Source organism: Giraffa tippelskirchi, chromosome 9, assembly GCF_054371585.1.
Source record: "Giraffa tippelskirchi isolate mGirTip1 chromosome 9, T2T-mGirTip1v1.2.pri, whole genome shotgun sequence".
Lineage (NCBI taxonomy): Eukaryota > Metazoa > Chordata > Mammalia > Artiodactyla > Giraffidae > Giraffa > Giraffa tippelskirchi.
The window spans coordinates 146,515,409-146,540,512 of record NC_137283.1 but is presented as its reverse complement, the minus strand read 5'-3'; the positions used below and the strand labels follow the sequence as shown (position 1 = coordinate 146,540,512).

The 25,104-nt window shown below is 37.5% G+C and overlaps 1 protein-coding gene across 19 annotated transcripts in view; it reads left to right on the top strand.

Moving 5' to 3' along the window:
- SHPRH (SNF2 histone linker PHD RING helicase) overlaps positions 1-22,662 on the top strand; it is an 84,842-nt gene extending 62,180 nt beyond the window's left edge. For 6 of the 19 annotated variants that reach the window (XM_081529872.1, XM_081529875.1, XM_081529870.1 and 3 more), the window contains 7 exons: positions 2,058-2,129; positions 4,622-4,810; positions 15,886-15,978; positions 16,653-16,739; positions 17,512-17,690; positions 21,017-21,097; positions 22,488-22,662. In XM_081529872.1, the coding sequence (XP_081385998.1) occupies positions 2,058-2,129; positions 4,622-4,810; positions 15,886-15,978; positions 16,653-16,739; positions 17,512-17,690; positions 21,017-21,097; positions 22,488-22,584 (798 nt within the window). In that variant the 3' untranslated portion in view covers positions 22,585-22,662. Of the gene's footprint in view, positions 1-2,057; positions 2,130-4,621; positions 4,811-15,885; positions 16,027-16,652; positions 16,740-17,511; positions 17,691-19,089; positions 19,460-21,016; positions 21,098-22,487 lie in introns of those variants that run through there. The other 13 variants (XR_014065348.1, XR_014065345.1, XR_014065346.1 and 10 more) reach the window with 7 other exon arrangements.
- The last annotated feature ends 2,442 nt before the right edge of the window (positions 22,663-25,104 follow it).

The window sequence follows — 25,104 nt, the reverse complement described above, 5'->3', positions numbered from 1 at the left end:
CCTCTATATGTTGAGTTATTTTTTAAAAGGTTAAAATCCCAAAGATATCTGTGTGGGAAAACCCATTGACTAAAATTAGAAAAAAAAAATTTAGTTTATAAATGAAGAATAAACTACTACACATAGAACAAATCCAACCCATCACCAGTTTTTGTAAATTTTAAAGATTTATTGAAACACAGCTATTGTCATTCATTAAGTATTGTCTGCAGCTGCTTTTGTGCTGTGTAATAGCAGAGTTGAGTTGTTGCAGCAGAGATCATATGGCCCACAAAGCCTAGAACATTTACTACCAGGCCCTTTATGGAAAAAATGCTAATTCTTACGTTAAGCAAATTAGAAGAGAAGACAAATGGTAGATTGCTTATAAAATAATATAGTAATACCTTCTCTTGTGTGCATGCTCTTAGTTACTCCACTCCCACACTGACTCTGGGCTTAGCCAGATGACTTGCTTTTGGCCTTGTGTCATAGCAGAGATTTGAAAAGTCTACACACTTTGGGGACTTCCCAGGTAGCTAAGTGGTAAAGGATCTACCTACCAATGCTGGCGACACAGGTTCATTCCCTGGGTCAGGAAGATCCCCTGGAAAAGGAAATGGCAACCCACTCCAAATCCCATGGACAGAGGAGCCTGGCGGACTACAGCCCATGGCATTGCAAAAGAGACACAACTTAGGAACTAAACAACAGTAATGCACTTTGGCATTCTCCCAGTTGTGTTGTTTTTCTGGACTCTCAGACTTAGTGAGGAAGCCCAGGTTCCATTCTTGAGGAGCAAATACTTCAACTTAGCCCTCTCCCCAGACCAGCTGATAGACGGTGTGGGGCCAGCCTGAGGCAAATCAGCCCATCCCAAAATTACCCAGGTGACCAGCAGAATCAGGAGAAATAAATGTTATTTTTAGCCACTAAGGTTTTAAGTGGTTTGTTACATGTTACCTGAAATAAATCATTAATTAAAAAAGGAAAGGATAATTCAGTTCAACTTCTTTAAATGCTTGCATACTTACATTATAGTTAATGGAGTTGTTTTAACCATTAGAACTGCTGAATTCATGCACAATTTACTTTTTTTTTCCTGCTTATAGAAGTCAAAGGGTAATCAAGAACGGTTTAGTAATCTATGAGTCTAATTTACTTTCCTTTACATTGTCCTCAGTTTTAAAACTTGTTCATTTTGATGACTTTGTTTTGGAAATCTTCCAGTTTTTAAGGAGATTTTGAAAAGCTATTATATTTTGACATGATTTCCAGGCATAGCTAGCTCTCAAATCAATACTATTTCTGCTTAGCGAAATTAGAGAAAGAGTCCTGAGAAGAATTCAGCATTAATAAGGAATTATGTGAATAAATGCTGCCTCTTCCCATGTCTGTGATCCCATGCCAACTGGATGTGCAGAATACCTATTTCTTTATTAAAAAAAAAAATCTAGCATGAAGTAAAATTTGAGAATTTAGCTAAATTGTATCAATATTTTACTTTTAATTTTGCCTTCTATAATAATCACAAATAATCATAAATATAGTAATATGACCATTTTAACAAGTGGTATTAAAAACTGTGTCCATTTTTGTGTTCACTCCTTAAATAAATGTTATTTGTAAATCTCAGGTTTGATAGTATTAGGTAATATATGAATTATTAGGTCATCTCAATTATTGTGCTAAGTGCTAAGTCGCTTCAGTCGTGTCCGACTCTGTGCGACCCCATAGACGGCAGCCCACCAGGCTCCCCCGTCGCTGGGATTCTCCAGGCAAGAACACTGGAGTGGGTTGCCATTTCCTTCTCCAATGCATGAAAGTGAAAAGGGAAAGTGAAGTTGCTCAGTCATGTCTGACTCTTAGCGACCCCATGGACTGCAGCCTACCAGGCTCCTCTGTCCATGGGATTTTCCAGGCAAGAGTACTGGAGTGGTGCCATTGCCTTCTCCGTCTCAATTATTAGATTATTTTAATTGCAAATGCCAATATTTACTTTTATAAATGAGTTGTAAAACATGTATCAGCTTTTAAAATATAACTAATACATGTATTATTTCTTCTTTTTTGGACAGTCTCAGGACAAAACATCAGGAGGTATTAATCCAGAACCTTGTCCAATCTGTGCTCGGCAACTAGGAAAACAGGTGAAATTATAATAAATACTACGTGCATTTATAAAATACTTTACAGTTTTCAAAGTCTTCTACAAACAAACTCCCCCGTTCTACTCTCAAACCTTGCTTGCAAGGCAATTATTATCTCTGTCTTAAAGGTAGGGCCAAAGGTTGACTAACATACTTAATGCAAAATATGTTTGAGCAATGTTTTCCCTTAAGTGATAAGTCAAACATGTTTCTAGAACAACCCCATCTTTTTCATTACAGATGAATAATTTTAAGCATTGTTTTCAGTCACTTGACTGTCAGTTTATCATGGATATTTGGGAATTGTAGAGAAATACAATACAGCATACACAGATTTACTTATGGTATTACAAATGTATAGTAATATCAGCTCAGTCGCTCAGTTGTGTCCGACTCTTTGCTACCCCATGAACCACAGCACGCCAGCCCTCCCTGTCCATCACCAACTGCCGGAGTCTACCCAGACAAATGTCCATTGAGTCGGTGATGCCATCGAACCATCTCATCCTCTGTCGTCCCCTTCTCCTCCTGCCCTCAATCTTTCCCAGCATCAGGGTCTTTTCAAATGAGTCAGCTCTTCGCATGAGGTGGCCAAAGTATTGGAGTTTCAGCTTCAACATCAGTCCTTCCAATGAACACTCAGGACTGATCTCCTTTAGGATGGACTGGTTGGATCTCCTTGCAGTGCAAGGGACTCTCAAGAGTCTTCTGCAACAGCACAGGTCAAAAGCATCAATTCTTCGGCAGTCAGCTTTCTTTATAGTCCAACTCTCACTTCCATACATGACCACTGGAAAAACCATAGCCTTGACTAGACTGACCTTTGTTGGCAAAGTAATGTCTCTGCTTTGTAATATGCTATCTAGGTTGGTCATAACTTTCCTTCCAAGGAGTAAGCGTCTTTTAATTTCATGATTGCAGTCCCCATCTGCAGTGATTTTGGAGCCCCCAGAAATAAAGTCAGCCACTGTTTCCACTGTTTCCCCATCTATTTGCCATGAAGTGATGGGACCAGATGCCATGATCTTAGTTTTCTGAATGTTGAGCTTTAAGCCAAGTTTTTCACTCTCCTCTTTCACTTTCATCAAGAGGGTTTTTAGTTCTTCACTTTCTGCCATAAGGGTGGTGTCATCTGCATATCTGAGGTGATTAATATTTCTCCCAGCAATCTTGATTCCAGCTTGTGCTTCCTCCAGCCCAGCGTTTCTCATGATGTACTCTCTACATAAGTTAAATAAGTAGGGTGACAATATACAGCCTTAACGTACTCCTTTTCCTATTTGGAACCAGTCTGTTGTTCCTGTCCAGTCCTAACTGTTGCTTCCTGACCTGCATACAAGTTTCTCAAGAGACAGGTCAGGTGGTTTGATATTCTCATCTCCTTCAGAATTTTCCACAGTTTTGTGTAATCCACACAGTCAAAGGCTTTAGCATAGTCAATAAAGCAGAAATAGATGTTTTTCTGGAACTCTCTTGCTTTTTTGGTGATCCAGCAGATGTACATAGTTCTTACTTATTATTATTAATACCTAATAGTACCAGAATTTAAAGCACAAATAATAGCAATCCTAAGGGAATTTATGTGTTTGAATTTATTTTATGAAATGTGATATATGATACTGTAAGTTCCTACTTTGTATGATAAATATGTAATAGCAGAATATTCATTGTTTTTTGTTTTTTTTAATTTGAAAAAGGTCTTTTTTTTTTTTTTTTTTTTTAATTAGTAAAAGTGTCCCTGGCACTTTCTTCTTACGAAACTAAAAGTTTAAATATATGAATTCCGTACTCTAACCAGCAGTAATAAGAAAGCACATACCTTATAGTCTCCATGATTTATGGAGAAGATTTTATATTTTATATAATCTTAAAAGGATAAATTGGAAACTGCACAGAAGAATATTAATCTCAGTAATACTGGAGATTACTGATAAAATTAGTGATTAAAACATTTTGACAAAAATTACTATAATAATGGAAAGGATCATGGTATAAGTAGTTTCTTTGCTTTTGGTTTTGATGAGATTCATGCAACTAGTTTGTCTCAGAAATTTTATTATCTTTACCATTTGCATCTCATTTTCTGTATAATAAATGCTTTAATATGTAAAAATTAAATCTGTTTAATAAGTTGTATAAAATGTATTGACTATGATATCTCAAAATTAATATTGTGGTCAATCTATTGCTCCACTATTAGAATAATTTACATTTTTCCTAAATACTGAAATGAGAACACCAACATCTTACAAAATATTGATGACTAACTATTCCTCCTATTAGTGTAAGCAGAACTATAAACTATGGTTCACTAAAAAATAATTTAAAAGTATAATTTAGTTGTTATGACTTAAAGGTTTTTTATTATATATCATGAAATATTTAGGAAATGAAATGATGGCTCTCTTCCTTTCCTTTTAATAGATTTATAGATGGGAAGGCATCTTTGATAGCATCTCGCTGAGGCATATTCTGTGTGTTTTCTTCTTTAGTGGGCAGTACTGACCTGCGGGCACTGTTTCTGTAATGAGTGCATTTCAATTATTATCGAACAGTACAGCGTGGGGTCTCACAGAAGCTCCATTAAGTGTGCCATCTGCCGCCAGACCACATCTCACAAAGAAATCTCCTATGTCTTCACCTCAGAGAAAGCCAGCCAGGAAGAGGACATCCCTGTGAAGGTAAGGTTGATTAAGAACATGCGTAGTCAGAGCAGTGTAATAGGAGTCAGTATTTGGCAGTGAGAGCATCAAAATCAGAGCGAGGCTGGCTCAGTGACTATGAAGCAATTACTGTTGACTGTAGATATACTGCCTGAAAGCCTCAGTACACCTACTCATTCCTCACAGTAGGAACACAGGAATGCTTTTTCAAACATAGTAATAATTATGCCCACTATAGCAAAAAAGTGACATCTTGGAATCCCAGTCCTTTTTTTTTTTTTAATAGTGTTTCTAAGCACTGCAGATATTAGATGGAGCTCTAGTTCAACTCCAGGTTTCTTTTTCTTCATTCGTCCATTCAGTCCAGTATATCAGGAAAAATAAGATATGCCTCCCCAAGTTGAGGGATAAAATAAATTGATTCCTGAAGTTAGTGAAGACTGTCATAAGGAGATAGTGCATTTTTAGATGGCATGGATTGATATTTCAGACTATAGCCAAAACTTGCTTTATTTTCTTATTTTTTTTTCCCATGCTTCATTCAGAACTTTAAGAAAGAAGACTATAATTTAAAATCCAAATAAAATAAATTCCAAATTTGTTGTTTAGTCGCTAAGTTGTGTCCAGCTCTTTTGTGACCTCCATGGACTGTGGCCCACCAGGCTCCTCTCTGTCCAGGCAAGAATACTGGAGTGGGTTGCCATTTTCTTCTCCAGGAGCTCTTCCCGACCCAGGGATCAAACCCATGTCTCCTGCATTTACCACTGAGCCACCAGGGAAGCCCAAAATCCAAGTAGGATATATAATTGCACTTTCTGCCTGAGGGGGTATTTATTTAATGAAAAGCCTGTACTGGGTTTTTTTTGTTCTTTGTTTTATGTAAACATGCTTTTTTTGTTTGTTTTCTAACCAAACTTAGAGGACAGTTCAACAGATGAGTATGGTAGAGAAAGTAGGCCAGAAGTAGTTGGAAGACTGATGGAGCTGGCTCATAAGCTAGAAGTAGTAAAATGAAGTGAAGTGAAGTCACTCAGTCGTGTCCGACTCTTTGCAACCCCATAGACTGTAGCCTACAAGGCTCCTCTGTCCATGGAATTTTCCAGGCAAGAGTACTAGAGTGGGTTGCCATTTCCTTCTCCAAAGTAATAGAATATTGTTCATTAATTCCTTCTCCTTCTGGTTCCCTGCTGCTCTCTGCTCACTTACTGTCCAGAGTTGTATTTTGTGAGTAGACTTAACCACAGGTCCATATCAGAGAATAGGAGACCTTTTTGTATTATTACTATTATTGAAATATAGTTGATTTACAGTATTAGTTTCAGGTGTACAACAAAGTAAATCAGTTAAACATATACATGTGTCCACTTTTTTTTTTTAAAGATTCTTTTCCCATATGTGTCATTAAGAGTATTCAGTAGAGTTCCCTATGCTATGCAATAGGTCCTTACCAGTTCTCTATTTCATATAGAGTAACGAAGGCATACATCTTTGGGTTTGGTGAGCCTTACTAGCGGAGAAGGCAATGGCAACCCACTCCAGTACCCTTGCCTAGAAAATCCCATGGACGGAGGAGCCTGGTAGGCTGCAGTCCATGGGGTCGCACAGAGTCAGACACGACTGAAGCGACGCAGCAGCAGCAGCAGTGTATATATGTCAATACCAGTCTCCCAATTTATCACTCCCCTGGCAACTGAATTTATACCAATTTTTTAGATTCCACATATGAGCGATATCATGTGATACTTGTGTTAGTCCTTTTCAAAGAAGATAGGTATTCAGTACTCCAAATGTGACTATAGAAATGGGTAACTCAGGTGAGGTGGTAGAAGCTGAAACAATGAGATTTGAATGTTGAATAAGTGGTCCAAGTGGATGATATATAATATCTGAAGTTGATTATACTTTAGCCTATTGACCACACAGAGAACTGCTTTCTTTTTCAGTTACCCCTACTCCTTTCTTCCTACTCTTACAGTTTTTTCCTTCCTTTCCCTTGCATAAAAAGTGTTTTTTCTTTCCCTCTCTCTTCTCCTCTGGCCTCAGGTATCTCAGGGGCCACAGATGGCATGTGTGGCTAAGAAGGGCTGCTGACCCTTCAGTGAACACATTCATGACAGTACAGGGAACAAGCATAAGAAGGAACTGCTGTGTCAGACTTCATGCAGTAAGGTTTAGGAAGTGATTGCCCTGGCTACCAGTAAACAGCACCATGTCTCTGAAACTGAGTCCATCAAACCCAAACACCTGTTCATTTTATGGCAGCTTTCCTAGACACCTAGGAGAAAGCTCAGGACAGTTACATATGCTGTCCTGTTGGGACAGGAATATCAGTGTACAAATACTGTTTATTATGCTCTTTTTCCTGTCTTTTGTGGGTATTGATGAACACATGAATTAATTGAAGGATCTAGTAAAAAAAATTTTTTTTATAGCATTGAAACATGTTTACATTACCATATATAAAATAGATAACCAGTGTAAGTTCAGTGCATGAAGCAGGACACCCAAAGCAGGTACTATGGAACCACCCATGGGGATAGGGTGGGGAGGGAGTTGGGAAAGGGGTTCAGAATGGGGGGGACACATGCATACCTGTGGCTAATTCATGATGATGTATGACAAAAACCATCACAATAATATAAAGTAAATATTCTCCTTAAATAATTTTTTTCCAAAAAGAATACAGAATTTATCAAGTTCAATTCTCTTATCTTTTAGATGTATATATACTTATGTTTCCTTTTTATTAAATACATGACTGAATATTGTACTTACTATGCGAGCAAGTTTTATCACTTTTCCACATTCTCACGTTGCTTCTCTCTGCATTTACTTTTGGTTTTCTGACACTATTTATGTCTGCCATTTCTGCTTCTGCTGCCTGTGTCCTTTTCTGACTGTCACATTTCTGCCACCTTCTTGAAGCATCTCCTTGTTTTCTCAGACTTGCACTGCATTCTGACCCTCTGAGACTATCCCACTTAATTGATCACGTCATCTGTCTTAGAGTTGAGGGATATAAAGATGGCTCTATGTAAATACTGAAGGCATTGTTTTGAAATTTATTTCATTGAAGTTTTTATCTGAAATGTTCACTTCACTCTAAGCATTCATGTCAAGATACTTGGACACAGCAAACAGTGTAATTTCATACATGGTGCTTAATCATCTAGCTGATCTCTGGTGAAGGATATTTAGAGAACATAAAAATAGAATTAAATAGTATGACATTTTTTTTCTACTGGTATTTCCCAATGTAAGGAATCCTATTGATTGACCACAGAAATAAAATGAATAGTGTGTTGATTAGTGAATTAAGGGATGCATTTAAGTTAAAGACTGTCTCTACCGTAAGAGCAGTGTCACAGTATTCCTGAATGACCCTTGGAACCTCCTGGGCATTTCGCAAAGTAAACAAAATTCCCCCTGCGAGTTCTGACAAATGCCAGGCATTTTAGAGGATGAAGTAGGCCTCCTGGCAGAACATAGGCTCCACGTGACCTGTTCCCTCTGTCCTCAGTTTGGCTCTCTTTCATACAAAGCATTTTTGTCATTGGAAACCCTGACCCTGTAATGAACAAGACTCTTATGTCATAAGAAGTTTCTCTCCAAGAGCGAATACATGGATATAGCCACAGTAAAACAGCATCCGCTATGCTTTTCAAACTTTTGAGTGCCTAGTGATCAAGTGCTCTGTTTTCTAAATTAAAGTATATTTTCAGGCTGCATTCCCTTAACTTTTAACTTGTTAGATGTTGGATCTGTTCCAGGAATCTGCATTTTTAACAAGCAAATCTATCGCTGGTAAAGATGTTTTATACAACCTTTTTGTAGAGAAAAAAAATACTGTATTTCTACATTAAAACTCAGAGAAACCTTACTATGTGTAGAATCATGTCATTTCTTTTCCTTTATTTTTTTTTTTCAGTTTTTATTCAGTTGACTCGAAGGTGACTTGTAAAGTCTGTCTTATACTTTCCAACTATAATTAAAATATCTAGGTGGAATAAAACTGATTGTAAAATTCTGACTGAGTTTAAAGTTGACATAAAATAATTTGGTAAATATAATCCACAAGGGGTTATATTTAAATATGCTTCCCTAAGTATTCTTATATAAGATACTCGATATTATCTTGTTGTTGTTGGTCAGTCGGTCAGTCATGTCTGACTCTTTGTGACCCCATGGACTGCAGCACCCCAGGCTTCTCGTGAGCTTGCTCAAACTCATGTCCATTGAGTCGGTGATGCCATTCAACCATCTCATTCTCTGTTGTCCCCTTCTCCTCCTGCCTTCAATCTTTCCCAGCATCAGGGTCTTTTCCAATGAGTCAGCTCTTTGCAGCAGGTGACCAAAATATTGGAGCTTCAGCTTCAGCACCAGTCCTTCCAGTGAGTATTCAGGACTGATTTCCTTTACGATTGACTGGTTGGATCTCCTTGCAGTCCAAGGGACTCTCCAGAGTCTTCTCCAACACCACAGTTCAAAAGCATCCATTCTTCGGTGCTCAGCTTTCTTTATAGTCCAACTCTCACATCCTACATGACTACTGGAAAAACCATAGCTTTGACTAGATGGATCTTAGTTAGCAAAGTAATGTCTCTTCATTTTAATATGCTGTCTAGGTTTGTAATAGCTTTTCTTCCAAGAAACAAGTGTCTTTTAATTTCATGGCTGCAGTCACCATCTGCAGTGATTTTGGAAGCCAAGAATATAAAGTCTGTCACTGTTTCTATTGTTTTCCCCATCTATTCCCCATCTATTATATTTACATATAATATCCCCCATAACCTTTAGGTCCAAATAAAATTTTTAACTTTTTTTGCAATTGCTAACTTTTTATCTCTTTGAAATAATTATTCAAAATACTTTAAAGGACAGGATAATATTTTTGTGGCTAAGTGCACTTGTAAAATTTCCCACCTAGGCTGCCTGCGTGGAGTTTCCACTGAACTTTATTGAAGAAACATGTGAAAAGCCCAACCATTTTCCCAAGCATGTACTTGAAAAATATTCCTGATTTGTGAGATCAATCATCTATAAACTGTGTAACTGCACTAAATTGTATCTGTCACTATCAACTTGGGTTTTTAGCATGGTGAACAGGTGCAGACAGAAATAAAACAATGTTAACTGATCTTACTCAACTATAACTACTATGGACAGCACAGGCAAATTGGAAGAGTCAGCTCTACTTTAAAAGGAGAAAGTCAGAAAGTCCCAAGACAGGAAATGACTCCCTCCATACTGTTTTCCTAAAAATAGGAAACATGCAGGTTATTTGGAAGTTACAAACCAGTAAGGATACCAAAAGAAAAATCTGTGACCTATTACCAAATTATAGCCCTAGTTATGACTGATTAAAGATTATAGTTCTTTTGGGGGCGTGAGGGAGCTAAATTGTATAAATTGGTCTTTAAAAGTGATGTTCTTCAGTTAAATGAATCTTGAAAAAAAGCTCTAATCTCAGGACCTTTGACTCTTATAGTAAGTTTAAAAGATTGCAAAAAATCAATCCAAGTAATAACTGGAAGATTTAAATACTAACTCCGCTCTGTTTCAGCTGTGATTGTCCATTTCTAACAAGGTTGACACTCCTTTCCTGTGGCAGCTAACATAAGCGAGGCACCCATTTGACCCTAGAGCAGTGAGAGGTACTGTAGGTACAATATTACACAGCACTAGAGTAATGACGTAATTCAGAAGACCAGTTCATTTGTAATAAAATAGTTGCTCAGTCATGTCTGACTCTTTGCAACCCCATTGACTGTAGGCTCCTCTGTCCATGGAATTCACCAGGCAAAAATATTGGAGTAGGTAGCCATTCCCTTCTCTAGGGGATCTTCCCAACCCAGGGATCAAACCTGGATGTCCTGCATTACAGGCAGATTCTTTACCATCTTAGCCACCAGGGAAGTGTTTATCACTTAGGATAAACACAATCCCAATTGTATCACTGATACAATAAGTTTAAAACTTCCCAGAATTACAAGTCTCCCACCTGTTCCCCTAAAACCCTTATTCATCTGTTAAAAATCAGTATAATGTTATTTTTTAGTGGAAGTAATTTACACAAAAGATTAAAATAAATTCAGAATAAAATGAATGGCACACAGTGAAAACTAATGTTCTCCTTCATCCATCCTACTTTGCCTTGCCACTGTGAACAATTTCTATTTTTAGTTACAAAGATCACCTCTATGATTCTCAGTAATATACATCAGTTTTGTTTCTTAAAGTACTAGCTTTAGACAGTATCTGCTGACTCCTCACTTTAAAACAGGAGGAAATTAGTGCGTCTATTCCTGCTTCATTCCTTTCCTGTCTATTTTTGCGATAGTATCATTTTTATGTTATGATATTTGTACATCCACATTTTGTTATATAAATACTTTTCATTACAGAACCAAGCAGAGTGATGATCGAAGTCATGCAGGAAGGAGCAGAATCCTGACCTTGTATTATTTAAATTTCAGTTTTCATTGAAGAATCTTTTTAAGTACCCCAGTCTAATAGAAGTTCTCATTTTTTTAGCTAGCTTCCTGCACTTCTGTGTCAGCCTTATCTGATATCATTATTCGTGTAACCCTCATTCTTTGATTCTTTTTTTCATTGTGCTATAACTGCATCAACAAATTTTAACATGATGAGCATGTGAATGGCAAATCAGTTTTTGCACTTCTGAAAATGACTTCATTCTGCCTTCACTTTAGAGTCATAAGTGATTGACCTCCTTACTATGAAACATTATTTGACATGTCTTGTATATATTAGTTTGTATTTCACATGTATAGAATATATAGAATATATACACTAATATGATGGCTCATACAGTAAAGAATCCGCCTGCCGTGTGGGAGACCTGGTTTCAATCCCTGGGTGGGAAGGATCCTCTAGAGAAGGAAATGGCAACCCACTCCAGTATCCTTGCCTGGGAAATCCCATGGACAGAGGAGCTTGGTGGGCTACAGTCGGTGGGGCCGCAAAGAGTCGGACATGACTGAGCGACTAAGCACACATAAGCACACAATGTAGTATGAAGATATGTTAAAGATAACATACAAATACATAGTATCTATAAAATCTCTAAGGATATGGTCTGCCTGTAGAATCTATAGACATGAATATTTTCTGTGATGTTTGATGAAAACTGAATACATTCATCATCTCCATTGTGTTGACTTTTTTCTGATGCTCTTCAGAACACAGCAGACACTTTAGCCTTTAATTCTGCCAGTGGAGCTGAGCCTGACCATGAGAATCCTATATAGATACTACGAAGGAAAAGGTATGAGAGAGGCATATGGAAAGATTTAACAGAGGAAGTAAAAGGAGCCGAAGGAAGGAGGACTAAGACCAGTGAAGAAGGGATATAACAGGCAACGAATTGTTGGTTCAGTCATGGATTGCCAAGCCCTGCTTCAGAGTCCACAGTTTCCACTTTCATTGTATAAGTCACTGAAGAAAAAAATACAAAGCAATACTATCTTTCTAGTCATACAGCACTATTTTTCTTTTCTTTATATGAATCAAGTACAAGTAGCATTTTGCTGCTCCAGTTGGAAGGTGCCGTGTCTGTTCTCCCTTCTCCAAGTCAGGAGTCTCAACAGATAGGACATAGATGTGGAGGGAATAGTGTGAAGCCAACTGCTATGTGTCTTCTCTACCATACTCATGGATTTTTCCTAAGGTGCACCCTCTTTCCCGAGTAGTAAGACTTCAGGGAATAAAAAGCAGTACCTCTCTCTAAGTTGCATTGGTAAAATATTTAGACCCATTCTGGAGGAGACGGGTTGATCAAAGTCTAAATTAAATATTAGACTTGATTTGATTGCTTTATTGATTGCTTAAATTGATTGCTTTATTGTTAGAATTCTTTTAGTTTCCTACATATATGATAGAAACAAAACTGAGTTTTCTATCCTTCTAACACATTTAGTTCAGTTCAGTTCAGTTCAGTTGCTCAGTTGTGTCCGACTCTTTGCGACCCCATGAATCGCAGCACGCCAGGCCTCTCTGTCCATCACCAACTCCCGGAGTCTACCCAAACCCATGTCCATCGAGTCGGTGATGCCATCCAACCATCTCATCCTCTGTCGTCCCCTTCTCCTCCCACCCCCAGTCCTCCCCAGCATTAGGGTCTTTTCCAATGAGTCAACCCTTCGCATGAGGTGGCCAGAGTATTGGAGTTTCAGCTTCAACATCAGACCTTCCAATGAACACCCAGGATTGATCTCTTTTAGGATGGATTGATTGGATCTCCTTGCAGTCCAAGGGACTCTCAAGAGTCTTCTCCAACACCACAGTTCAAAAGCATCAATTCTATGGCACTCGGCTTTCTTCATCGTCCAACTCTCACATCCATACATGACCACTGGAAAAACCATAGCCTTGACTAGATGGACTTTTGTTGACAAAGTAATGTCTCTGCTTTTACATATGCTATCTAGGTTGGCCATAACCTTCCTTCCAAGGAGTAAGCATCTTTTAATTTCATGGCTGCAGTCACCATCAGCAGTGATTCTGGAGCCCAAAAAAATAAAGTCTGACACTGTTTCCACTGTTTCCCCATCTATTTCCCATGGAGTGATGGGACCAGATGCCATGATCTTAGTTTTCTGAACGTTGAGCTTTAAGCCAACTTTTTCACTCTCCTCTTTCACCTTCATCAAGAGGCTCTTTAATTCTTCTTCACTTTCTGCCATAAGGGTGGTGTCATCCGCATATCTGAGGTTATTGATATTTCTCCCGGCAATCTTGATTCCAGCTTGTGTTTCTTCCAGCCCAGCGTTTCTCATGATGTACTCCGCATATAAGTTAAATAAGCAGGGTGACAATATACAGCCTTGACGTACTCCTTTTCCTATTTGGAACCAGTCTGTTGTTCCATGTCCAGTTCTAACTGTTGCTTCCTGACCTGCATACAGGTTTCTCAAGAGACAGGTCAGATGGCTGGTACTCCCATCTCTTTCAGCATTTTCCACAGTTTATTGTGATCCACACAGTCAAAGGCTTTGGCATAGTCAATAAAGCAGAAATAGATGTTTTTCTGGAACTCTCTTGCTTTTTCGATGATCCAGCAGATATTGGCAACTTGATCTCTGGTTCCTCTGCCTTTTCTAAAACCAGCTTGAACATCTGGAAGTTCATGGTTCACGTATTGCTGAAGCCTGGCTTGGAGAATTTTGAGCATTACTTTACTAGCATGTGAGATGAGTGCAATTGTGCGGTAGTTTGAGCATTCTTTGGCATTGCCTTTCTTTGGGATTAGAACGAAAACTGACCTTTTCCAGTCCTGTGGCCACTGCTGAGTTTTCCAAATTTGCTGGCATATTGAGTGCAGCACTTTCACAACATCACCTTTGAGGATTTGAAATAGCTCAACTGGAATTCCATCACCTCCACTAGCTTTGTTCGTAGTGATGCTTTCTAAGGCCCACTTGACTTCACATTCCAGGATGTCTGGCTCTAGGTGAGTGATCACACCATCGTGATTATCTGGATCGTGAAGATCTTTTTTGTACAGTTCTTCTGTGTATTCTTGCCACCTCTTCTTAATATCTTCTGCTTCTGTTAAGTCCATACCATTTCTGTCCTTTATCGAGCCTATCTTTGCATGAAATGTTCCTTTGGTATCTCTAAATTTCTTGAAGAGATCTCTAGTCTTTCCCAATCTGTTGTTTTCCTCTATTTCTTTGCACTGATCGCTGAGGAAGGCTTTCTTATCTCTCCTCACTATTCGTTGGAACTCTGCATTCAGATGGGAATATCTTTCCTTTTCTCCTTTGCTTTTCGCTTCTCTTCTCTTCCCAGCTATCTGTAAGGCCTCCTCAGACAGCCATTTTGCTTTTTTGCATTTCTTTTCCATGGGGATTGTCTTGATCCCTGTCTCCTGTACAATGTCACGAACCTCTGTCCATAGTTCATCAGACACTCTGTCTATCAGATCTAGTCCCTTAAGTCTATTTGTCACTTCTACTGTATACTCATAAGGGATTTGATCTAGGTCATACCTGAATGGATTAGTGGTTTTCCCTACTTTCTTCAATTGAAGTCTGAATTTGGCAATAAGCAATTCATGATCTGAGCCACAGTCTGCTCCCGGTCTTGTTTTTGCTGACTGTATAGAGCTTCTCCATCTTTGGCTGCAAAGAATATAATCAATCTGATTTCGGTGTTGACCATCTGGTGATGTCCACGTGTAGAGTCTTCTCTTGTGTTCTCTGAAAGGTTACCGAGTGTCTACTGTAATTTGGAGTATTGGGCTAAATACTTTGTACATATTTTCTCCTTTAACCATCACAGCAACCTTTGGAAATAGATATAATCATCATCCCTGCTTGACAAACTAAGGCTTAGAGAATCTTTCTAACAAAGGAGCTGCAGAACTGGCAGTTGAATTTCAATTTATCTCAACTCAAAATCTCATGCCCTTTATCTCCATGTCATACTGTCTCCACAGCATTCTAGGAGGAAAACTTTCTCAGTGAAGGCTACAAAAGCACTTGCTTTATTTCTTCATTTTCTTATTCCTTTATCTTAGAAATGGTTATGCAGAGTCCAAAAAGCAGTTTTTCAGTGTTTATCTAGCTTTGTATAAATCTGCTTCTGTCCAAGTGGACATCATTAGTACCTCTGTCATTGTCCTTTGTATTTCCCTTGAAAGAAAGGATTCTTTGTGGGTTAGATTCTTTACTGTTTGCTTATGTTACAGTTTTGATTCATTATATTCTGAACAATTTCAGTGCCATACTATCTAAAGTGACAAGTGTTTTTTAACATATATTCTGCTTATCTAAAATAACAAAGTTTTGTAATTGCAAAATGTAGCCACTTAACTAAAAAAGCTTATCTTAGGGTCTTATCACTGTATGAATTTCTAGAGTGCTTTTTTATATTTGATTTTCTTGGAGTATAAATCTGTAACCTCTGCAGTTTGAGACTAAAGAAAATTTCCAGCAAATACAAAATGAAAAAGAATAAACACATATGTACCTGTCATACAGTTTTGATAGTGTTTTACATTGACTTTCCATTCCATTGTTAATTGGATTTTATTTGATAATAATGGATTTTCTTCTTTGTGTTCAAAGGGCAGCCATTCTACAAAAGTGGAAGCTGTGGTCAGAACTCTGATGAGAATCCAGCTTAGAGATCCAGGGGCTAAGGCGCTTGTTTTCTCTACGGTACAGTCAACATCCTCAGTGTTAACTCGGACCAGCTTTCTGTTTCTAGTCAGTTTATATCTGAGAACTAACTGTTAATGTTTGCCATGATGTAACTGAGATTTAGAATTACTGATTGACTTTTCCTTGTTAAATTTTTTTTCTATATCTATACATTGGATGGAATTATTTTTAGAGAAATTTGATGATGCTTCACAATGCAGTTCCCATAGCTGTATTTTATGTTTTTATATTAATTTTACTTAGGGATTTTCTTATGTTACTATTTTAAAATTGAAATCGATAACCTTGAAAGTCATTTCACAAATGTACTTGGTTAAGGAAAAGAAAATTAACCTATTGAATAAAAGGTATTGAGTAGAACTTCTAGTTTTCATTTTTGAAAGATAAATAACCACATCTATTTATATATTCCATAATTTATTTTCTATTATTTCTGTTTATCTTAATTCATTTATTAAAGATACTCATTTTTTTACCCTGTCTTTAACCAGCATTTGATTTAAAATATCTTTCAGGATAGAAAATAATATTAATGGTATTACACTTGAAGTTTTTGTGTTTGTTTACTTAATTCTGAGGTATAAAGCTTATTTTGGTTTAGTCCCTTTTCAAATCCTTTTTACGTGAAAGCTATGTGTAAACATTTGGTTTTCTGTTTTCTGTGTTCTTAGTGGCAAGATGTATTAGACATTATTTCAAAAGCTCTCACTGACAACAACATGGAATTTGCACAGATCAGTCGTGTTAAGACATTTCAGGTATGTAAAGATTTTCCTCATGTTTTTTGGAATGAATTCAGTTACACACTGAAACTACTCTTAACTAGCTTACTTGCATTTATTGTTGTGTGTCATGTAAACCACAAAAACACAGTTTGAGTTCTTGATTGACTATAAGATTAACATTTAAAGGCAAAGTAAACAAACTGCATTTACTTTCCATCTATTCACTTACACCCATAGCAAACCATATTTAAAGATCTTAAGACTTGAGGTCCTTTTCTTTAACATAGGAAAAGATGGCCTATAGTATACCTTTTGAATGGACAGAGACCTCATGCCCCTAAAATTAAGTTCTAGAAACACTGCATTAGGCAGAACTGCATATGGTCAAACTGTGCTTACCTCACACTCAACAGAATAACAGATACAAACCTAAGAGAAAAACACTAAAAAAAGACCACGTGAAAATTCAGCAGATTCATGTCTCTTATACTCACTCTAGCACTTTCTTTCTCTCACTTTCTTTCCTCTAAGCTCACATAGTTTCATTTGCATACATCGCATACATGTATCTTGTGATTCTTCTATGTATTATAAAGAACACGAGAGGTTGTGTGACACTTTTTTTTTCCTTAAAGTCAAGCCACATGATTTTGTTTCCTAAAATTTGTCATCTTACGTTTAATTTTCTTAATTATTGCATTTCACAATGACCTAGATATCATTAGGCATTTTAGCATGAGCTATAGTATCCTGCTCTTATTTTTAACTATCCAGCTAAAATTTAAATGTACCTTTCTCTTTTTAGGAGAACCTGTCAGCATTTAAATATGATCCCCAAATCAATATTTTGCTGCTGCCCCTGCACACAGGTTCTAACGGATTAACTATCATTGAAGCAACTCATGTTCTCTTGGTGGAGCCCATATTGAACCCTGCCCATGAGCTTCAGGCCATCGGAAGGGTGCACCGGATTGGACAAACAAAGTAAGGACTAAAGTTAACCTCAGTCACATTTGCTTCTGTTTCTAAGATACAGATCAGCATTTAAACTCTTCATTTATGTTCATCTTAACCTATTCATTTTTAGTGACTTACTTGTATATTAAATTTTTGATTTTTATTATACAACCAGAAGATATTTTGAAATTTCTAGTGACTCTCCTCCAAACAGCAAATCCCCAAATTCAGATTTTTGTCTTTCCTTCTTCAGAAGCTACCCTGCTCATTTCATCAAGATAGTTTCTTAAAATACCTAAGACAACTATTAAGCTGACAGCATCTGTCATAACTTTGAGAAGAACTGATGTTTGATTGGCTGAAGTAGCCAGTATTTAAAAGAAGCCATATCTCATGCATAACTGAAAACAAATAGCTCTTTTATAAATGCTTCCCCTTAGGAAAGTACAACCTTCCTGATCCAATAGTTAAAGTAAACCTAATAGTAAATATTATGTAGTATGTACCACTTTTATTCAAATATCAAAATGAATAATTATCCTTTATACAGCCTCTCAGATGCACTACCTCCTGGATATTAGATGCTTTCAATTTGTTCTAATGCATCCATACTCAGTTCAGATCAGTCCTTTAGTCATGTCCAACTCTTTGCGGCTGCATGCACTGCAGCATGCCAGGCTTCCCTGTCCATCACCAACTCCCAGAGCTTGCTCAAACTCATGTCCATCAAGTTGGTGATGCCATCCAACCATCTCACCCTCTGTCATCCCCTTCTCCTCCTGCCTTCAATCTTTCCCGGCATCAGGGTCTTTTCCAATGAGTCAGTTCTTCACATCAAGTGGCCAAAGTATTGGAGCTTCAGCATCAGTCCTTCCAATGAATATTCAGGACTGATTTCCTTTAGGATGGACTGATTGGATCTCCTTGCAGTTCAAGGGACTCTCAAGAGTCTTCTCCAGCACCACAGTTTAAAAATATCAGTTCTTCAGCACTCAACTTTCTTTATGGTCCAACTCTCAGGTACATACATGACTACTGAAAAAACCATAGCTTTGACTGAATGGACCTTTGTTGGCAAAGTAATGTCTCTGCTTTTTAATATGCTCTCTAGGTTTGTCATAGCTTTTCTTCCAAGGAGCAGGCGTCTTAATTTCATGGCTGCAGTCACCATCTGCAGTGATTTGGGAGCCCAAGAAAATAAAATCTGTCACTGTTTCCATTGTTCCCCCATCTATTTGAAGTGATGGGACCGGATGCCATGATCTTCATTTTTTGAATGTTGAATTTTAAGCCAGCTTTTTCACTCTTCTCTTTCACTTTCATCAAGAGGCTCTTTAGTTCCTCTTTACTTTCTGCCATAAGGGTGGTGGCACCCATACTAAGCACTTGTTAAATAAATATTGATTGAACACTTGCTGTATGTCAGGTATTATTCTAGACACTGGAGGCTTCCCTGGTGGGCTCAGCAGTAAAGAATCTGCCTACAATACAGGAAATGTGGGTTCAATCCTTGGGTCCAGAAGATCCCCTGGAGGAGGAAATGGCAACCCATTCCAGTATTCTTGCCTGGGAAATCCAGTGGACAGAAGAGCCTGGCGGACTAGAGTCTGTGGAGTCACAAGGGTCCACCATGACTAAGTGACTAAACAACGATGACAAATATACTAGACCCTGAAGGTTCAAATTGAATAAGATATAATCTTGTTTCCCCAAGGAGATCACTATGTAATACAGGAAACAGATGATTTTACATATTATAGTAGAATGTGCAAAAATAAAAATACTGTGGTAACAAAGAAGAGTGTGATCTCTTGTGTCCTAGAGAGTCAGGAGAGACTTCATTCGATTGAGTCTTGAAGGAATAATTACTCCAGAGTTGGGCTAGAGAAGGGTGCTCAGACAGCAGAGAGTTGCTTGTGCAGAGACACAGAGGAGAAAATCCACATGATGTTTCTCAGGACCTTCAGGAGTTTGAAGTTGCTGGGGTATAAAGTATGTGGAGAGGAGTGGCAGGAGGTAAGGTCTTGTATGCCACACTCAGGAACATAGCCTGCTCTGTAAGCAGTGGCCGAGAGAGCAAATGATGACTTTAATTTTAAGCAGGAAAGAGACATTCATCAAGCAAAATATGACAAAGTAATATAATTGCTATAAATGTAAGATTGTTCTAAAGTACTACCAAGTATCGTTTAAAATGTAGTTATGTCTTGCTGGGTTTTTTCTTTGTTTGATTTGGGTTTTTGTGGGGGACGGGGATGGTTTTGTTTGTTTGGTTTTGGGCCATACCACACTGCATGCGGTTTTCTTAGTTCCCTGACCAGGGAGCAAACCCGTGCCCCCTGGAATGAAAGTGCAGAGTCTTAACCACTCAACCACCAGGGAGGTGCCTGTTTGTTTTCATTTTGTCTTATATTTTTAAATACTGACTTCTTATCTTATTGTTTTCTAAAGCATACAGTGGGCTTATCTCAGATGTAAGACCACAAGTCTATAAAGGGTACTCAATACTGCTTAACAATCCTACTTTGCTTCCCTAGTATATAGATTTTTCTGCTTTCTGAGGAAAGGATCTGAAGTCTCTCTGTTCCTCCTCCTTGTTGAGGGAGAAAAAGGAAAACAGCTACTGTCAGAGTATAAGTAACTCATCTTTCCATCACCAACTTGAACTGTCTACCTCCACCAGTATCCACATAGTTCATTCAGTAAATTTTTATTGAGCTCCTTCTGTGTGCCAAGTACTGTTCTAAGTACTTGAGATGCCCTCACCGAGCTTAAATACTAGTTGTAGGGGGTTGGTAGAGACAGATGGTAAACAATAAACATAACAAGTAAATACATATACTATGTTAGGAGCAGGCTAAGGAGGATTAAGAGTGCAGGTGGCTGGGCAGGAAGGGAATCCAACCTCCCTCCCCCTCAGCGTAAGCTTCGTCCCTGCTAGCCTTCCTTCCGCCCCTCAGACTTCTGAAGCTTGTGCTCGGACTTGGCATTGATTTACTGCGGCTTCTGTCAGGCTGCTCCTCCCTCTCCTCCTCTACTTATAGTCACCTATTCCCAACAGTCATGTTTCAGGGCATATGTCAGCCTCCTCATGACCTTGTCTATACCTGGAAATGTCTTACATGGTGTGTTTTTATTACATCTGCCCTCAGTAGAGACTGTAGATATCGGTTCATTGAGATTAGTTTGTTGTGTTCACTGTTGACCAAACCCCCTCACCTCAGCACCTGGCTTAGTACCTGCCACAGCAGATACTAACTGACTGATAAATATAGTGTGTAATATATGAAGTTTCTTCATTCTAATCTGTTCTACAGGTGTTTTTAAACTTATCATTGTTATGTACCTTCTAGACCCACTATTGTACACAGATTCTTAATAAAAGCAACAATAGAAGAAAGAATGCAAGCAATGCTGAAAACTGCTGAAAGGAGGTAGGTAACCGTTCACTTCAAGGGGATGGCAGAAGTTTTCCTATCATATAAGGTTGTGTAAGCATGTAGAACTTCTTCAACTAGATAATCACTTAGTCAACCGAAAGATTTAAGTGCAAATACTTTTCTAGAGCAAGGTATGACATTTTACCTATCCAAAATTTCCCAGCTAATACTCCAGGCATTCTATATTTGACTTAATTTATTAATAGGGATTATAAGTTTGAGCAAACTCCGGGAGATAGTGAAGGACAGGGAAGCCTGGAGTACTGCAGTCCATGGGGTCCCAAAGAATTGGACACAACTTAGAGAATGAACAACAACAGCAAAAACATAAAAAAATATTTAAACGATTCTACTGTTGAAGAAACTTGATTTCAGAGCTATTATACTTTCAATCACCCATGTATATTTTGCCAGCAGAGGGCTTCGAGAGAACTATCCTACATTTCCTTGCCACACTGGATTACTTTTCAAATGAAATCTATCTTTATGCCCAACCTAAAAGCCTTGATCTGAAATCTGTAACATGAAACTTAACAGCACACTTGTTGGTCACATGCAAGTAAAAGGTGTGGACTTAAAACTATGCTGGTAATTGTGTTATTACTCTTACAGGCAGAGCAGAAGCAGGGAGACTAAAACAGCCTTAATTTTAAAAACTCAAGTTTGGAATCATGAAACTTCCTAACATTTACTTCCTAATGTATTTTCTTTCAAGTCATTTTGAAACATAAACTAATGCCTAACTGAAATCTGATGAGATAGGTGTGATTGGAAGATACACTCAGAAGAGATGACTGTCTTGGAAGGGATGGTTTCTGCAGAGGTATTAGTACTTTGCACAGCAAAGAAGCCTTTGGAAACCAGAAATTCTCTTTCATTGGTGGTCTGTGGGAAAGAGAGAGGCTGCCACAAAAGCTTTTTGCCTCAAACATGAAAGCTTTTTCTTGGTGGTGTTTCCGAATATAACAGAATTCAGTGATTATATTTAAGCTGCCTCAATAACAATAGCAGCTTGAATTTTTCTTGAAATAAATTAACTTTGGTACTAAGAAGGTAAGTTGTAAGGTGAAAGCCTTAGTAGTACTTGGCAAGGAGTTTTGTTTATTAAGTGTACAGAGGAAAACATTTTATGGCAAAGTTTGAAAATGCTATATATAAAACTTTCCTAATTTTAACAAGCTGTAATAATGATCCCATCATCTTCTAGGAGTTTCTTATAACTCAGTTACAAAAACTTAGGAACATACTCTTATATTAAGAATATAATATTACTATATTTCTATGTCTTACATTATTATGAGACCAGAGCAGTATATATAGACAAACATAATAATTTATTTCTTGGGGTTTCTTTCTGATTCTGCTCACTTGGAAAATCCTGCAGTCACACGAACCCTTCCGCAAAGCATTCCGAGGCCTCCGTCTTGACTGTGGCTGACCTGGCAGACCTGTTTACCAAAGACACCGAAGACCTTGAATGAAGTACGCTTGATTCAGTCCAGACTTTAGTGTATTTTAAATTTTTCATAGTTTATAGAATAAAGTTATAAGTAAAGCCATCCAGTAGATGTCAGTAAACACTGTTCTTAGTTGAATGAATTTATCTCTTTTTTGGTTGTACAGTCCAGTAGTTTTTGAGTCCTTTTCAATATACTATTTCCATAATAACTATAAAGATCTTTAATTTTACACTCCTAATAAAATATTTGGGCTTCCCAGGTGGCAAAGTGGTGAAGAATCCACCTGCCAATGCAGGAAACATGGGTTCGATCCCTGGGTCAGGAAGATCACCTGGAGGAGGAAATGGCAACCCACTCCAGTATTCTTGCCTGGAGAATCCCATGGACAAAGAAGCCTGGCTGGCTATAGTCCACGGTGGTCGCAAAAGAGTTGGACACCACTGAGCGACTGTGCGCGCGCGCACACACACATACACACACAAATACTTATTTTTATTCCAAAGAATATCTCTATCTGAGGGAATTAAGTGAGGTATTGTGTACTTTTCTTTTGATAAATCAGTCTTAAAAAGAAGTTAGAATAAGAGAGTAACTCAACTCTTCTAGTTTTGTATGAGTCGGTATACTCAGCCAACTTAGATCTCATTTTTGGAAGAACCTTCAGTATCTTTAGCACAGGATTCACCAATATCTTATTAGTAATATTTTTAAAAGATGGTGAATTATATTATCTCCCAGTTCTTTGAGTAGTTATAGACTGTAACTCCATAAATAGTAACTTCAGAGTAATGCAGCTTCAACAGTAAGTTAATATTAGACAATTATTTCTTTTCTCTGTATCTTACTACTAAAAATCAAAACACTGAACACTTTAAGTATTTCCATTATATGTTAAATATTATCAGTGTAAGCAGTTAATGTAGCTTTATTAAGTGTATTAATGTTCAATTAAAATTGTCTGTTTTCTCTACTTTTAATTTGTGTTACTAAATGTTTACATTTTAAGATTAATCTGTAAATATTGCAGTGTCTATAATTTCAGTTCTTATGATTATAGCAATATTGCAGGGTTTTTTGGTTTTTTTTTTTTTTACCATTATTACATACTAATGTCTTGGATTCTTTTTCTTTCCCATGTTCTTGTGTAACTAGACTTTTTAACCACTAATATCTAAATTTATGATAGGGTTTGTTTATTTCATTCCACTAGTACTTCCCTCAAGGACTAGCATTTGATCTTTGGAACAAGAGAATGTCATATTCACATAAGCAAATAATTGCAAGTGATAATAACCCAGTGTTTCTTCTTCTGTGAAGAATTAATGGACTTTGAAATTGTTAAATAAGGAGTAGCTTGTTGTATCCTAGCCATTTGATGTAATGCAAATGTTCTTGATTTATTTTCTTTGAGCCTTCAGAGTTTCAAATGACCCTCAGGACTCATTAATTCCTACTTAGTTGCCCAGAAAACTAATAGAAATATACCCTGGATCACATTCGTCCAAGAGGCTTTGGTGCTTAGTTAAGGTGCATTTTCTTATTCTGGTTTATAGAGTGACATAATCCAACTGAAGAAAACACACACATATTTTTGGTGCTTATTCTTCAGTTGAAGGAAGATATGCATTGATTCTTTTATATGAAATTAGACAAAGCTATTATTTTTGTAGCTCTTTACATATTATAAAGAGCTTTCCTATACATTTATGTGTTTAATTTGCCCAACAGTCCTGTGAAGTTGATGAAATGTATAACATTCCTGTTTTAAAAGTGGAGAACTGAGATTCAGAAATATTGAGAAATATGCCTGTGACACATAGCAAGTAAACAGTGGAGCCCAGGTCTCTTGGCTCCAAATCTCATGTTCTTTCTCTAAATCATACCTTGCTGCAATTCAGAAGGCCCTTGGTTCTAATTTAATGATGAACATGTTTCAGTATTTCTTTCTGTTTCCTAGTATTCCTTTTTGTGCTACAGTTTAGGGAAAGGAATTTGATAATGCTTCAATTTTGTATAAAGAGAAATATAAAAATATAAATAGATAAATATACCTATCTGTATTAGAGAAAAACTGCTCTTATTTATTTCTGTAAAATGTCATCAATTAAATAAATATTTTAGTGTAAATTAAAAGTTGGGCATTTATTAAATTTCTGATCCATAAAACATACTGCATGATTTTCATTTCTTGTTTGTTTTAGTCTTTCAATGAAAGGTGTCAAAATTATTTAAACCACAGAACCCTATATTTTATAGACATTTATTCTTTCTCCAAAATAGTTGTGACAGTTCAGTTCAGTCATTCAGTCGTGTCCAACTCTTTGCAACCCCATGGACTGCAGCATGCCAGGCCTTCCTGTCCATCACCAGCTCCCAAAGTTTACTCAAACTCATCTCCATTGAGTCAGTGATGCCATCCAACCATCTCATCCTCTGTCGTCCCCTTCTCCCACCTTCAATCTTTCCCAGCATCAGGATCTTTTCCCATGAGTCAGTTCTTCGCATCAGGTAGCCAAAGTATTGGAGTTTCAGCTTCAGCAT